The sequence below is a fragment of the Podarcis bocagei genome (genome assembly GCF_964188305.1).
Source record: "Podarcis bocagei genome assembly, chromosome: 9".
Classification (NCBI taxonomy): Eukaryota; Metazoa; Chordata; class Lepidosauria; order Squamata; family Lacertidae; genus Podarcis; species Podarcis bocagei.
In genome coordinates this window covers 51,706,742-51,723,879 of record NC_138134.1, presented here as the reverse complement: position 1 = coordinate 51,723,879, position 17,138 = coordinate 51,706,742, and the positions used below count along the sequence as shown (strand labels likewise).

At 47.4% G+C, this 17,138-nt stretch overlaps 1 protein-coding gene across 11 annotated transcripts in view; it reads right to left on the bottom strand.

Moving 5' to 3' along the window:
* Positions 1-11,817, bottom strand: part of PDE5A (phosphodiesterase 5A) — a 91,368-nt gene extending 79,551 nt beyond the window's left edge. For 3 of the 11 annotated variants that reach the window (XR_014011579.1, XM_081208076.1, XM_081208080.1), the window contains exon 1: positions 2,370-2,539. Coding sequence is in view for 5 of the 11 variants with exons in the window: in XM_081208076.1 (XP_081064202.1) it covers positions 2,370-2,497 (128 nt within the window). In the remaining 6 variants the exon portion in view is untranslated. The other 8 variants (XM_081208084.1, XM_081208081.1, XM_081208079.1 and 5 more) reach the window with 8 other exon arrangements.
* Positions 11,818-17,138: the final 5,321 nt, after the last annotated feature.

The following is a 17,138-nucleotide window of genomic DNA, read 5'->3' as shown; positions in this document are numbered from 1 at the left end:
TTTCAAACAGTTAACTTTCAAACAGATATACAAAAGATATACAAAACGCCTTCCACATTTCACAGCTGCAAGTTTATAAAGTTTTGAAGACTGATTTCCACCAAATTTAACATACACAATTTTTGTTAACAATTCTGAACTCACAGTAGAGCCTTACAGGGTGTTTCTAAACAAACAGGGTGTTTCCCTAAAGTTAAAAACAGGAGACTGTGATCATGTTAGGAATATGGTATAGAATTTTACTTTAGCTTTAGCAATAATGTATCTTTATGGCCAACACAAAACAATTCCCGGCATTTAAAAATGGCCATTCATCCATCTTCATGGACTAAAAACAACAACGAGCCAACACAAGTTTATAACAATTCGGAACAACTTTCAGTTTCTAAGGCTACAAATCTAAACACACTTACTAAGGGGGTATGCCATGCTAAATGCAGTAGGGCTTGCTTCTGGTACAAATTTATAGGGTTGCACAGATTAAGCCACAATCAAATCTGAAGGACTTACTTCAAAGGTAACATTGATATAATCAGCCTATAAAGGAAGTATCTTAGCTTGAAAAACTGGTATTTCTCAAGGTTAACTTAAAAGGTCCCTGTTTGACATTAAGAAAAGGTATAATATGCTAGCATTATACATATCTAGACAGAGATCCCACTAGGCTGCAGAACATGTAATACTGTAATATGTAATATGAACAATTAAACTATACATAATTGGGATCACATATGCATTAAATATGTCTATGCCTATCAATAGATAATGTAGCTAATAAAGACAGCCGTATATAAAATACACCAAAGTATAGTTTAATGCTGTTTTAGTTGATTGTCTGCCTTTCAGTCAATTAATCAACTAACAGAATTAAAGTAAATTAGCACATTACTGAAAGGTCAGGTATCAATGTCATTTTGAGAAACTGGGAGATAATTTAAAACTTAACCATTTCTTTCCCCCAACAGTTAAGTAGGAAAAGCCATTATTTTTCCATTTCCTGTGATAGGTACACACCACAACCGAAACAGTCTAAAATATGTGCATCTGTGCATTTGCCTCTCAACTTCACTAACCAAAATCAGCTCCCGATTATTAATCAACAGAACCTTAACAGATTGATACGCACATCAGAGCATGCTGCTCCAATAATTATGCACACAATAATTATACTATATCCTGTACCACAAAGAGCAGAATTTATGAACATCCAAATGTGGTAAGCATCACACAATACATATTCACAATATATCTGGGTGCATTTAAGAACTTTTGCCAACATCATTAGTGGCATGATGTACCAAAGTGAATGGAAGACAGAAGGGGATCACTTGACCCCATGACCTGGAACACATTAGATGCATTATGCCTATAACTACATAAAAAAAGCAAGTAAGAATTCTGAAAGCCTGTGCCAAATATTACACAGCTGCTATGTTTGGGGTTTAATCTATTAGAGCTTTCCTGCGTAAAGTTCTTACCACAAAGCATCAGCGTTATTCCACTGCAGTTTCACCCCATTTCCACACTTCCCCTTGGCAGGCGGCGATAAACCCCCAACACATTACACGGAAGTAACTTCCGCTGAAGTATCAGCGGCGTGAATAAGAGGCTGCATTCCCTTCCCCCTCCCCAAAATGCTGCGGGCTTCAAGAAATCTTCCAACCGCGCGCGCAGGAGGAGCGCAGTAACTTACTTCCAAACAAGTAAAAGCGCTGCAGACCAGGCGCAATGACACCTCTGCTAGCATCTCAGCCTCGCCCCCCCCGCCCCCAGGTTAAAGTCCTATTCAGATTTATTTACTTATTTGGGCTCGAAATCTGATGGGGGCATAGAGAAGAGCCTGCCTGTTGAGGGAACCTTAAAAAAAGAAAAGAAAAAAGAAAATGCAAAGAGCAGGAAGAGGAGCTTGCCAGACGCAGATGGGAGGCTGTGACCCGAGCAACCTGCGAGTCAATAATTGATGGGAGCCTCTTTGCCTTACCGCACCATCCCAGGCGGAGAAGCACCGCCGCGGCCAAGTCAGGCAAAGCCCATCCCTCGCCGCTTAAGGGATCCGGGAAGCCAGCGGAGCAGCAGCAGATGGCGAAGCCCTGGAGGGAAGCCCCGGGGCGCAGGGCGAGCTCGATGCAAGAGGCGATCCCGGAGGCGCCCCAAAGGACAGCGCAGGGAGGCCGGGAGACTTTTTCCTTGCTCGCCTGCCTCTCCACCGGGGAGCTCTGGAAACCTCTCTCTCTCTGCGCATCGTCCCGTCCGCTCTTTTGTTTATAACCCTTCAAAATGGAAACCTGACTCCGCTGCTAAAAATAGCCGCGATCCCGCGGGCCGACCAGCGGGTCCTTGGCGCTCCAGGGGAAGGGGAGGAAATATACCTCGTTTTGTCTCCGAAAGGCAGCATGTCAAACAAGAAAAGGAGCCAGGAGGGAATCCAGGCGCGCGGCTTTGATCTATCTCGGCAGTAAATCTTGGCGGAACAGCATCCCACCCGTCCTTCCCCCATATAGCAAAAAGGGGAAGGGAGAGAGAAAAAAAGCAAAATAAAACCCACCCTCGCGGAGAATAAATTCCCAGGGAAAACTTCTTGTCCTGGCTGGGCTGTCACTAGAGCGGCGTGTAGCGCAGCGCTGCCCCCTGGCGGGGAGCGGGGGCCACGCCTCGTTCGCCGACAGGGGCTTCTCTGCGTAAACTTACCGCAGAGTTGCGCTACCAACTTCTCTCCATGGATCGCCTCATCCCAGGCATCGCTTGGCAGCAAAGCGAGGAGGCACCGCTTCCCCAGCCTCCGCCAAACACCACGGTTTGCGCCCTCACAAATCCGCCTCCCCACATCTAAGCCCATTTTAGCCCAGCAGAAAGCCCTTGGCTTCCGTGCCCAAGCCCCCAATGAAAGCCTGTCTTTGGGTGTGGTCTGCAGGCACTTGGGAATGCCACTCTGCGGAAGCTACTCCAGCTTCCCAGGGTTACCGGTGCTTGGATGAGTGGCAGCCAGGAAACAACATCTAGGCCACCTTGTGTTGAAATATAAGGGTATTAAATATAAGGAAGTAAGCGGAAGTGAGAGCTGGACCATAAAGAAGGCTGATCACCAAAGAATTGTTGCTTTTGAATTCTGGTGCTGGAGGAGACTCTTGAGAGTCCCATGGACTGCAAGAAGATCAAACCTCTCCATTCTGAAGGAAAGCAGCCCTGAGTGCTCACTGGAAGGACAGATCCTGAAGCTGAGGCTCCAATACTTTGGCCACCTCATGAGAAGAGAAGACTCCCTGGAAAAGACCCTGATATTGGGAAAGATGGAGGGCACAAGGAGAAGGGGGCGACAGAGGATGAGATGGTTGGACAGTGATCTTGAAGCTACCAGCATGAGTTTGACCAAACTGCAGGAAGCAGTGGAAGACAGGAGTGCCTGGCGGGCTCTGGTCCATGGGGTCACGAAGAGTCGGACACGACTAAACGACTAAACAGCAACAACAACAAAGTGGATTTCATTCTCAAAACATGAAAGCTGCATATAACCTTTGATTTGCAACATTGGCCTTAATTTTCCTTAGGCTGGGACTGGTGAACCCGTGGCTTTCCAGATGTTCTTGGACTCCAACTTCCATCAGTCCCAGCCAGCATAGCCAATGGTCATGGAGAATGCGAATTGTAGTCTAGCAACATCTGGTTCCCCCATCCCAGACCTTAGGTCCTGCCTACATGGCAATTCACAGGCTTGACTCACTCTCCCTTAATGTCTCCTGGACAGTGAAACTGAAGCACAATCCTCTCATCCAATACCTTCAGTATACTCAAATAAATGTCTCCCTATCCATGAATTCTAAAGCTTTTCACCAGCCCATAGATGGCTGGAGTTTGCAAACAATAAAAAAAAAATCCCATTCGCTTTTACAGTTGTCAAATTGTCTAAAAAAAAAGGGCAAGGGAAGATTGAAACCCACTGGAATCTTCACTAGGATCCCACGTAACTGGGATGGCCTAAAATAAAGCCCTTTGCATTATATGGAGATGTGATTAAGGAACCTGTTAAAAAACAAACAAACGGGTAGGTCTTAAAGTAAATAGCTGGCAACCCTCACTGGAACTGGAAGCCGATGTGCGAACACACCGTCTTAAGGGATCTGCAGATCCTGTTGGCTGCAAAAGTGGACTGACAGGCGTGTCCCGTGCTTCTTTATTGAAAGCTGAATGCGGCTTACTCCAGACTTCCCAAGAAAGAGCGCACCAGAACTACATCCTAGCTGTGCAGGGTGTGTTTACTCAGAAAGAGCGGCATCCTAAACATTTTCCTCTGGAGCTCTGATGCCATGGAACTGCGTTCAGCAGGCCGCTCCTATGCACTTTGACTCGGAAGTTAGCCCCACAGCAGCAAGTCCAACGCGCAGCCCTCGTGGTCTGCGTGCTGGGGAGCTCGGCCTTACGCGCAAGGATCTAGTCTCGCGTGCATCTAGCAAAAGTTGCACCCAACTCTTTCAGGGCTCTGCTGGCGGGGGGGATTCTTCGGAAGCGCTCTCAACAGACGCCTGAATGTTACCTGCAGCGTGCATTATTTCAGTCTCCGGAGAGAGGAGCGTTGCTGCTGCCCTATGTGAATGTGGCTCTAACAAGGCGCTGCAGGGAATGGTCACGGCTCCATCTGTCGAGCCAAAAAGCGGGGTGGGGGAGAGATCTTAACTGGAGCTGGGCAACAGCCTGCCAAGCGACGGCACAGATTGCACCGCAGAGAAACCCAGGAGAATTATTTGCACGGGGAAGGGTTCGGGCAGCAACACAGAGCGCCTGTTTGTTTGTTGCTTCCAGCTTTGCAGCGAGGCTTCGCTCCTGCGATAGGGGAGGGGAGATCTCGACCCACCTACCCCGCGCTGCTGGCGCGACGGCGTCCCCCTCGCAGCGTGGCTCTTACCTTGTCCCTTTCCTAACGAAGTAAGAGCGGGTGAAGTCGCCGTGGTCATCCAGCCAGGCTTCCACCGCTTCCTCCTTGCTCTGCTGTTGCAGCAGCCGCGGGTGGCAGCTGCCCTCCATGGCGAGATCGTCCGCTGACGGCAGCGAGGCGATCGCAATGCCTGCCCCGGCTGCTCCTCTCCTTACGGCTTGCTGCGGATTTCACCTCTTGACCCCGCAGCCCGCCCCCTCCGCGCCCTCCCGGGCTCTCCTCTAGTCCTGGAAAGGCGCGATCCCCCAGGCGCGCTCGGATCCCGGCGCCGGAGCCGCGAGGTCTCCACCCTGCCCCGCCCCCGGGAGCCCTGCCTATCTCCTGGTCCCAGGGCTCCCAGGTGCCTTCCCGCGGTACCCGGACCCGAGCCAGCGCCACGCCTCCTCCCCCGCGGGGATCCAGCCCCCAACGTGCCAGGCGGCCGGTTCCACCTCTCGCGCCGCGCCTGCCGCAGCTCCCCAAGGAGGGATTCCTCCTCCTCCAGCTGCCGCTGCCCGCAAAAGCCCGCGCTGAATGCTGCAAGGCGAGTCTCTCTCTCTCTCTGCCCCTTCTCCTCAAGACCTTCATTTTCGCCTCCCGCGATCGCGTGTCGCTCTTCCAGGGAGATCAGAAAGGAAGGTTCAAACGTTTCCTCCTACAGCCCCTGATGGCACGTGCAGGCAGGCACGGAGAGCCTTTGCCTTTCCGTATAGGCCGCTCGCCGACAGCGCTTGTTGACTCGCGGTGTGCACGTGTGAATGCGTCGGGCGGGAAATGGAAGGGGTAGGTGTGGAAGGTCTGGACCCAGGCAGCGCCCCCTTCAAATTACGAAAAGATAAAATAGAGGGCACATTGGCTTCTTACTATTGAGCGTCTTGTATGAAAGTGCCCCCAGAACGCAAGTGAATCCCTGTAACATGGTTTGTGGTCAAGTTTGAAGTCTTTAAGTGTGAGAGAAAAATAATGAAAAACGCATTGTTTGCTTGGCTCTCAGTCATTGGCACAGATGTTGTACACTGGGCAAGCTGCAAAAAATCTCTTGTATGAAAATGTCCCCAAAGCAGAGTGCTAGATTCTACATTTCAGGGAGATGCGGGCATTAAAAAGAAAACACGTTCCTTATTTTGCCAGAGCTCACGTCCTCTGTTGGCAGTAATGTAAGTTTAATCATTAATGGAAATTAAACGTCTATTCTTTCCCGATAGTTTATCCCAACCCATTTTCACTTTGCTGTCCAGCTACTTTATGTTCCTGTTTACGATGCCAGCCTTGACACAATTGTTTTGCTGCGTACTCTGAGTCAGCCTAGCCGTGCGGTGAATACAGAGGGCAGCTGGCCAAATAGTGACTTAGTGTTGGCACAATTAAGCCAGTGATCTTGCTGTGGGGTGAGAAAAACCTTATCACATTACTGTATCTTGTAAGACACCCAGGCAACAAAAGGGGTGTAGCTGGAGTCTCTTTGCCACATGGCAAGAAGATGTAGACCACTAGTTTAAAAATGGTTACACATCAGTGTTGATAAACAGGAATCCGTGCTTCTTTACTGGCAATCAGCCCACATTTTACTGCTTCCATTTGGCTGAATCTGCCATTCTGAAGCACATCTCTTAATGTTAGCATAAATGTGTTTACCTGAATGTGCTTTAAATATGAAGGATGAAAGCACTTAACAGTGAATGCATGTAAAAGGAAAGTGGGGGCATGCCACCTCCACCTCTGACCTTCGCAGGTTCATTTGGCTTTACATTTGGCTGAAGCCTGAGGCTGTATGCACACGACTTCTCCCAAAGAATCTTGGGAACTGTAGTTTGTAAAGGGTGCTGGGAGTTGTAGCTCTGCGAGAGATAAAACTACAGTTCCCAGGATTCTTTAGGAAGAGCAGTGTGGCTTAAGTATGATGTGTATGCAGCCTATGAAAAAGCATGCCCCATGCTTGGCAGGGGGTTGGACTCGATGGCCCTTGTGGTCTCTTCCAACTCTATGATTCTATGATTCTATGATTCTATGTAGTTTCTACATTTACACTTGGAAGTTATTTAGATGGTTGACTTGAGTGTACATCCCTTCCCCCCTTTTGAACTTTGCACATTAGTCCAGGCAAAATCCTGATGGTATCCTACTTATTCTTACACAATTCTTGTTGATGTAAAAGACCGGTGGCAAAATGAGCTGTGTGTGTGAGGCAGAGACTGCGTATGCACGCACTGCGTGTTCTGCGTCTTGGGAAGGAAAGCACTGTGGATAATAAGAACATACCAAGAGCCATGCTAGATCAAACCCAAAGGTCCATCTAACATCCTGTTTCCCACAGGGATCAAGCAGATGCATTTGGGAAGCCCAGAATCAGGACAGGAAGGCTCTACTCCATCTCTGTGGTTATCCCCCACAACTACTACTTTCCTCTGAATTGGAGGGATGCCCCAGTTACTCCTGCGTGCCTTGGAGGGTCTTTTGTTTTCCCAAAGGCTAATTTGAATGAATGGGAAATCTCTTCAAATACACATGGAAGGTTACTGAAAATGTAATCAGCGTAACTCTGCAAACCATCACACAAGGAAGAAAAGCCAAGTTTAAGGCTACGTAACATCCCATACATTTACAGCACACAGCCCTGACAATTCTGGGAACTGTAATTGGTTAAGAGTGCTGGGAATTGTAGCTCTGTGGGGTGTGTACTGAAGTTCCCAGGGTCCTGTGTGGTTTAAATGTATGGGGTGGATGCAGCCAAGAAGGGAACGTGCAAAGAGAAGAAGAAACATACATCTTGGCTCCATATCACAAAAGCAAACAAATGTTCAGATTATCTAAACAGAACATTTGTACTGACAGGATTAAAGGAAATACTAACGAAGCCGTTTTGAAATCAGAGAGCCCATATTTTGAACAAATGCAGGCAGCATGCTGTGATTATGAATGATCTGCTGTTTGTAGCATGGAGTGGCTGGTGGTTGCACAGATGTTTAAGACATGGGTGAAAAGAAGTGGGCCACCAATGTGAGGGTGAACATTTGGATTTAGCTGCAAGCGTTGCTCAGTGTCAGAATGACCTAGCAGTTTGGGGCAATCCTTTCATATTCCTTTCAGGTACCATCACACCATACTACTATAGATCTGGCTTTGTTGACTTAGCCTAGGAAGTCTGAAAGGCTGTATTCAGCAGCCACAGAGTGATGAGTGGTTTCCTCCACACTGGCTCTGCGTTCTGTTTCCTTCGCTCCTAGCTGGGCAGAGAAGCTATAGCCAGAGAGAGAGAGAGAGTAGGAAGTGGCCCGTTTATGAAGTCGAAATCAGTCTCTACCATATGTGTTGCAATTGTGCAGAGCAGTTAACTCAAACATGAAGGATGGGCTCAATGTGTGTAAGATGTCAGAGGAAGGATGCTTCTGATTACAGTTGCTGGAAACCGCTGGAAGATAGAGGGCTGTTGCTCTCAAGTCCTATTTGCAGGCTTCCCAAGGGCCACTGTGAGAACAGGATACTGGACTTGCCTGTGCTCATGCTCTTAGGTGAACCATAACCTAGGATTCATAGAGACCAAAAGCCAAACATGTGAATTTCTTGCATTGGCTTGGGTTAGACTAGGAGAGCTCTGAGGTCCCATATAGCTCTGTGATCCCACTAAGTTTGGGGTAATGTATTCTTTGTCCAAAGTACACTATAATTTTAATCACTAGGAACAATGTACCTGGAGCACTGGCAGAGGCCTCATCAAGTTTCTGTCCTGCATCATTTTTATTTTTTTTAAAGTGAGTTATTCTGTAGGACCCTGCAATCCTGTGTACTTAATGCAGCTTATCAGTCACAGCTGGGCCCAGCAGCTGGGCTGGCTCTGGTGAATGGTTTGGATTATTTAAATTCTTGAACACAGAGAGGAAGTAGTAAGCTCCGGAAGTGTAGTTTATTAAGGGTGTTGAGAGTTGTTAGGAAAGCCTTATTCCCCTCCCAAAGGTACAGTTGCCAGTTTCCTATGAAGAGAGATTTGATTGTTAAACCGCTCTAGAAAGTGCTGCTCTGCAAGGGAAATAGGTGTCTCCTAAGAAGTCTCAAGGGATGCGGATGGCTCTGTGGGTTAAACCACAGAGCCTAGGACTTGCTGATCGGAAGGTTGGTGGTTTGAATCCCCGTGACAGGGTGAGCTCCCGTTGCTCGGTCCCTGCTCCTGCCAACCTAGCAGTTCGAAAGCACATCAAAGTGCAAGTAGATAAATAGGTACCACTGCAGCGGGAAGGTAAATGGTGTTTCCGTGCGCTGCTCTGATTCGCCAGAAGCAGCTTAGTCATGCTGGCCACATGACCCGGAAGCTGTACGCCGGCTCCCTCGGCCAGTAAAGTGAGATGAGCACTGCAACCTCAGAGTCGGCCACAACTGGACCTAGTGGTCCCTTTACCTTTTAAGAAGTCTCAGCATGCTTAATAAACTACAACTCCCATAATTCTTTGGAGGAAGAGCTATGCAGTGGCGTAGCGTGGGGGGTGCAGGGGGGGCTGGCCGCACCGGGCGCAACATCTGGGGGTTAGGGTTAGGGGGCGCAAATCCACGGGTTAGGGGGCGCAAATTACTTGCCTTGCCCCGGGTGCTGACAACCCACGCTACGCCACTGGAGCTATGACAGTTTCAAGTGGTATCATGGTGCTTTAAATGTTATGGTGTGCTTGTGGTCTACCCCAACAAGAAGCCTGTTCTTTTGAGAAGGAAGAGGAATGTTGGAAAGTTGGGCTCCAACCCACTGTTTCTTGTATAAGTCGTAAGGAAAGAAACACAGAGCAGTGCTAGTGCTGGTGCACAGTGGCGTAGCGTGGGGGGTGCAAGGGGGGCCGGCCGCACCGGGCACAACATCTGGGGGTTAGGGTTAGGGGGCGCAAATCCACGGGTTAGGGGGCGCAAATTACTTGCCTTGCCCCGGGTGCTGACAACCCACGCTACGCCACTGCTGGTGCACAGCTCCCATTTATCCCAGAATGGCTTGTGCTGTAACGGTTTTCAGTGCAAGTGCCCTTTGTTCCGTAAGCCAAGTTAGCTGCAAGCCATTATGTATGAAACATTGCCCTAATGGTGCCACCCAGAAATGTAAGAGGAACACCAAAGGGACTTGTGAAGAACCTTTTCTGGACGATCGGGTCTGAATATTAGTTAGATTAATTGCGTACTGAATTATTTAAAACAGGAAGCCACCAATAATAGCATTATTTATATGGCAAGTGGAACACGTGCCCATAAACCAAAGCTCAAAGGGGGCAGAGTCCATAGAAGAACAAAGCAAGAGGGAAGTTGCTTAGCAGCTGTGTTTGTAGTTCAAAGATATCGACCATCACAGGCTTACGAAGCCTTTGGGCAGTGAATTGGAGACTGCAGCATGCCGTTTGCTTCAGGCTTCCTGAAAACACTTGATCCTCTCTGATTTATATTGAATGAAAAGGATTTAAGAACTGGCAGCGCCAAAATGGATTTTGTCTTCTATATGCATCACCAATTATGCTGAGCACTGAAAGGAGGTAGTTGGGAGGAAAGATTTTCCTCTGCCAGTACCTTGTAACCAGTATAGTTTAGTGGGAAGAGTATTGGACTGGGGCTTGGGAGACCAGGGTTCAAATCCCAACTCAGCCATGAAACTAACTGTGTGACCTTGGGCCAATCACTGCCTCTCAGCCTAACCAATATTACATGGTTCAAGTGCAGACCTGGTAATACGTTGTCCTGTGCAAGGGCAAACTTTGACACACACACCCCAACCTCGTACTGCCTTCCCAAAGCTGGCAAAGCAAGATGCTGGGCTTTGAGAAGGAGGTGCGAGGCTCTGGCAGGGTCCTAGAGCTATCCCATCTCATGCCCAAAGCCAGGTAAACACTTGCCCAGCTTTGGGAAACAGGAGGAGGACTCTAGGACCCTGTCAGAGTCCTCATGCCTCGGGCAAGTGGTTACTGGACTTTGAGAAGGCACCCTCCTTGGCTGCATACACAGTGCCCCCACACTGCTTGCAGTGCCCTAAATCTGCCTCTGCAGGGCTGTTGTGAAGATTAAATGAGAAAAGGAAGAACCATGTACACCACCTTGGACAAAAGGTGGAATGTAAATGCAACAAAATAAGGGACGCAGGTGGCGCTGTGGGTTAAACCACAGAGCCTAGGACTTGCCGATCAGAAGGTTGGCAGTTTGAATCCCCACAACGGGGTGAGCTCCCGTTGCTCAGTCCCAGCTCCTGCCAACCTAGCAGTTCGAAAGCACGTCCAAGTGCAAGTAGATAAATAGGTACCGCTCCAGCGGGAAGGTAAACAGCGTTTCCGTGCGCTGCTCTGGTTCACCAGAAGTGGCTTAGTCATGCTGGCCACATGACCCGGAAGCTGTACGCTGGCTCCCTTGGCCAATGAAGCGAGATGAGCATCACAATCCCAGAGTCGGCCACGACTGGACCTAATGGTAAGGGGTCCCTTTACCTTCAAATGCAACAAATAAATAAAACCACATGTTTTCTGACCATTTTGTTCCTAATACAAACTGAGCTCCATATCTAGTTATTCCACTTTCTTTAGTCAAACTTTAGTCCAACTCAGCCAGCATGACAGATGGTGGGAGCTGTAGCCCAACCAAATCTGGAGAGCCACAAGTTCCCATCTCATACCCTGCAACACAAGGCAGCCCATTCTTCAGGATAGGACTGCTTACACTATCAGACAACTTGTTGACATTCACCCTGATTTGCTTGCACAAAACTTAGGCGGATCAGCTTCAGATAATAATTTAAATGGCAAAATGTGTCTTACAGGAGAGACGAAAACTGCAACTAAACACTTACTTTAGAAACTGAGTTGGCAGCAGTGCAGGCACCGAAAACACTTCTGAGGAGAAATGTAGAAAAATGCTTCCTCTGTAGTGGCTATAATGCTTGCGATGCCTCTAAATCACTGCAAAACCTAGATGGAAAACAAAAAGAAAGTTTTAAAAGAAAGCTTCTAGAGAGATGAGGACAGCAAAGAAGCAGCCATCGCAAGAAAGACCACAAAGCAGGAAATATAAAGGTAGAACACAGTATGGGAAGAGCACTACAGTCTATAAGGGACTTGCTGAATGTCTGGAAACTTCCATTGGGTTAGAGTGGAGCAGCCAAGCTTGTTTCTGGGGTTAGCAGGACTGACCAAATTAAGCCAATTTCATGTCGTATTCATTGTATTTCAGTTTGTTTCCAAACTCAATGCAAGGAGTTAGCATGGACCTTTCAGGCACCCAGCTGGACCAATATATCTCAGGATTCTTCTTTGTGAACCTGCCTGAGATCTGGGGTTCTGAAGCAATCCTTCTCCCTTTGCCAAGCGAAGTGCTGTTGGTGCAAACAGGAGAGAGGGCCTTTCCAGTTGTGGCACCTAAACTATGGGATAGTTTTCAAAGAGGGATTTGTTTGGTCCTTTCCTCTGTATCTAGTTTTAAAACAGGCTCTTAATAATGGCTCATCCCAGTATGAAATATTTAGTAGATCCTTTGACATGAGCCCATATGGTGTCCTGGGAGAAAGCATTCTCTGTGACAGTCCCCAAATGGGAATTCCCTCACCACAGAAGTGGGTCTAGCATCTTCATTGTACAGCAAGGATTATATCTGGGAATGGGAATGGGAATCTTTCTTGGAGGCTAATTAATTAAAAAGAGCGGAAATGTTAGCATGTTTCAAATCTAATTCTAATCATAATTCCTTCTTACGTTTTGTTCTTTCCCACATCACTTAAAGTCCTATAGACTTCATAGATGGGGTGCTGTGGAATGAGACAGAACTTTGTTCAGATGCCAATGAAAATCAGAGCTGGAGTAGTGCTTCTCGCTATGCTTTGCTGAGTTGCTATAGCTGTGGACAGAAAGCAGCTTGTGGTGGTTCTCTGGGCCCAAGGCATGAAGGCCTCATTCCCCTAGTTCCCCCTGGAGGAATTTCCAGGTCAAAGCGCATGTGGTAGACTCTGAAAAGATGCGATGGAGTGAGTCTGAGACTCGAGTGCAGCCTTCTCTGACCTGGTGCCCCGAAATCAGCCGTTCTCTGCCTTGGGTCCCTAGATGTTGTTGGACTACAACTCCCATCATCTCTGATCACTGGTCCTGCTAGCTAGGCATGGTGGGAGTTGTAGTCCAACAAAATCTGGGGACCCAAGGTTGAAAAAGCCTGAGCAGATGCTTTGGACTATGTAACCTTCAGAGTGTTAGATCTGGAAAAATACAGTGGTACCTCGGGTTAAGTACCGTATTTTTTGCTCTATAAGAATCACTTTTTCCCTCCTAAAAAGTAAGGGGAAATGTGTGTGCGTCTTATGGAGTGAATGCAGGCTGCGCAGCTATCCCAGAAGCCAGAACAGCAAGAGGGGTTGCTGCTTTCACTGCGCAGTGATCCCTCTTGCTGTTCTGGCTTCTGAGATTCAGAATATATATATTTTTTTGTTTTCCTGCTCCAAAAACTAGGTGCGTCTTGTGGTCTGGTGCGTCTTATAGAGCGAAAAATACGGTGCTTACCGGTAATTCGTTCCGGAGATCCATACTTAACCTGAAACTGTTCTTAACCTGAAGCACCGCTTTAGCTAATGGGGCCTCCAGCTGCTGCCGCGCCGCCAGAGCACGATTTCTGTTCTCAACCTGAAGCAAAGTTCTTAACCTGAAGCACTATTTCTGGGTTAGCGGAGTATGTAACCTGAAGCGTATGTAACCTGAAGCGCATGTAACCCGAGGTGCCACTGTATGTGCTTCCTGTGACACTATTCTTATCAGATTGATTTTATGGTTTTTATTTTGTAAATGGCCAATCAATCAATCAATAGCTAGGATGCATGGTGACTGGAGCTGGGCTCTTTGGTCACAGCTACTAGAATCAGGGGGATATAGGGTTGGATATGAAAGCTGAGGCTGGCCAGACTGACAATCCTGAATACCCACGGCTGTAGGCAATTAGCTAAAATCAGGCCAACACTACAGCTGGCATTTGACAAGCAGCATGCTAAACATTAGTAAGCCAGTGGGTCACTTCAGCTTTTGTAGTAAGCATTGCAAGAGTGGTTGCAATTATACATGGTCATGCTTTCCAGCTGGAGCTGGGCTGGTGAGTGCAGTCAGAAAGACAAAAGTCATGGCAGGTGACCTGATCTATGCAAGGACTACATGCAGATAGCTTTTTGAATATATTGCCAACAAGATTATCATTAAATCCTGCACTATATGTCAGCCACAAATCTTTTTTTGATTCCATGATCCCAGTTAACATACCACCTTTCTGGGTCATATATTGTATCATGGCTCTCCAGCTTCATCAGAGATCTCAGTGAAATTGTGCACCTTTCTTCCGTCATTCCTCCTTTTCTCTCATCAAGAACTTGTTTGCTTTCAGATTTGATTTGCACCCTTTTGCAAAGCTCTTACTGCAACTGTCTGTTGATGCTGAAGATTTAAAGGACTGCACAAATTGTTTTGATTAGCTTCCTGCACTAAATACTGCATGTCGGGACTGCGGACAAGAGATTCACCAGAGGCAACAAGCTGAAAAAGCATTTACTACACTGGAAATGACAAACTGAAGGAGCAACACTGGCTGTTTCTCTTCCGGCTATCAAACAAATCTGAAGTGGTAGGAAATTACATTAGTGACTCTGTGGAGTGGCATCTTGTCACCTGCCAGCAAGTATTAGAAATGTAGAAGGAAGTGTTTGTCAATAATAAACAAAATGGCATTAAACTCTCCAGTGGTGGTTGCCACTTGGTAGAGTTTCAGGTGGTTTTACTAGATTATCTGGGGGAAGCAAGGCCTACTGATTTGGGAAGAAGGGAGGAAAGAAAGTTATCTGCAAGTAAAAAGGAAATGCAGACAAAGTATGAAAGCTCTGGAGTAAAGCTCATGTTTTGCATGAATACTGCCCTGGGTGCAGACTCTGGCATCTCCAGATAAAAGGATCAGGTAGCAGGGAAAGACTTTTGTCAGAAACCCTGCAGGACAGATTGAGGTTGAATCCTGACAAGACAGAAGTACTGTTTGGGGGGGACAGGGGGCGGGCGGGTGTCGGGGACTGCCTGGTCCTGAATGGGGTAACTATGCCCCTGAAAGACCAGGTGCGCAGCCTGGGAGTCATTTTGGACTCACAGCTGTCCATGGAGGTGCAGGTTAATTCTGTGTCCAGGGCGGCTGTCTACCAGCTCCATCTGGTTCGCAGGCTGAGACCCTACCTGCCCGCAGACTGTCTTGCCAGAGTGGTGCATGCTCTAGTTATCTCTTGCTTGGACTACTGCAATGCGCTCTACGTGGGGCTACCTTGAAGGTGACCTGGAAACTGCGATTAATCCAGAATGCGGCAGCTAGACTGGTGACTGGGAGGGGCTGCTGGGACCACATAACACTGGTCCTGAGAGATCTGCATTGGCTCCCAGTACATTTCCAAGCACAATTCAAAGTGTTGGTGCTGACCTTTAAAGCCCTAAACAGCCTCGGCCCTGTGTACCTGAAGGAGCGTCTCCACCCCCATCGTTCAGCCCGGACACTGAGATCCAGCGCCAAGGGCCTTCTGGCAGTTCCCTCATTGTGAGAAGTGAGGTTACAGGAAACCAGACAGAGGGCCTTCTTGGTAGTGGCGCAGCCCTGTGGAATGCACTCCCATCAGATGTCAAGGAACTAAGCAGCTATCCTATTTTTAAAAGACATATGAAGGCAGCCCTGTTTAGGGAAGTTTTTAATATTTAATGCTGTATTGTTTTTAACTTGATTGGGAGCTGCCCAGAGTGGCTGGGGAAACTCAGCCAGATGGGCGCAGTCTAAATAAGAAATTATTATTATTATTATTATTATTATTATTATTATTATTATTATTATTATCATTATTATTAATTATTATTAATTATTATTATTTATTATTATTATTATTATTATTATTATTATTATTATTATTATTATTATTATTATTATTATTATTCTAGACATGCATGATTTAGTAGAGCCACATCATTGCTGTTCTGCTTTAACCCTCAGTATCTACATGGGCACTCTCCCTTTCCTCAGCTTCAAATATCTGGGAGGAGGACAGTATTCATTGGGGCCGTTGCATGCATGGAAAAGGGCTAAATACTCTATTGTACTCCCAATCACGAACTCCCCCTGCTGCATTGGGGGTGGGGGCGGCGGGCAGATATAAAAGCACACTATTTGGAAAGGAAAGAGCTAAAGTAACAAGGCTGATACCTAGAGTGGAGAGACAGACCACAGAGAGGGGAAAGGCTAGAGCAGTCTAAGAAACAGCCATCTGTACAGGACATAAGCAGCCAGAATAGCAGTGCAATTCCACCAAATTTCTAAAAGTCAGATTTTCTGAGCTTTGAAAAAAAGCTGGTAGGTGGCTAGGGAAAACACAAAAAAGGAATGCTTTGTTCATGACACCATGAAGTTGCTTCGTAAAAAGTGGGCAAACCAAAGCAGGCGTTGCTATTCCACAGTAAATGGCTGGGTGGAAGTAGCCTCAGAGAAGACGGTACTGAGCTAGATGGGCAGATAAATCTGCTCTGACAGCTTCCTAGGCTAGAACAATGCACACCTGATCCAGAGCTTTCTGTGTTTGCCCTGATGCGCATACAGGATGTGCCCAGTCCAAGGGAGCGTGCCTAATTGAGCTGAATGGGGAATCGTCTTTGAGCACGCCCAGAGCAGCCTCCTCTGTTCCAGTGAACATGAATCCCTTGCTGGTGAATGGACCCTCTGTGCTCACTCAAGCTCTCACAACAAAAAAAGGATTCACTAGATCATAGAATCATGACCCACTGATTGCGAAGAAGAAGTGCTGGGGAAATTTAAGTTGATCGTGTGCCAATTTCTCTGATGCAAGGAAGCCTCCAAGGGACTACTGGGCAGCCATATGGAATGAATACGGTTTACACAGAAATCAGACAGAGAGGCTGCTGGTGTATGCCTGGGAATAAAGGCTATAGCTTGGAACTGGCTGTGCTGAGTGCTGGAAGGAAGTAGTAGCTTGCTCTGTTCAGAGTCCCATGCTTGGCAGAAGCAGCCTGCAATGTTCTAAGTTCATTGGACTCTGGGGCCTTGATTTTTGCCTGGGGACTAGCAATGCCTTTGTTTGCTCTTCCCCCCTACCGTTCATTCTCAACATGGGTGGTGGTGGTTTTTTTTTGTATAAGCAGATTTTTAACTAGGTCGCCTGGGCCACTATTACTTTTCCCTCTGTAGGAAACCAACTTTCAGAGGTTTATCCAGATCAGGTAAGCAGGAGCAAAAA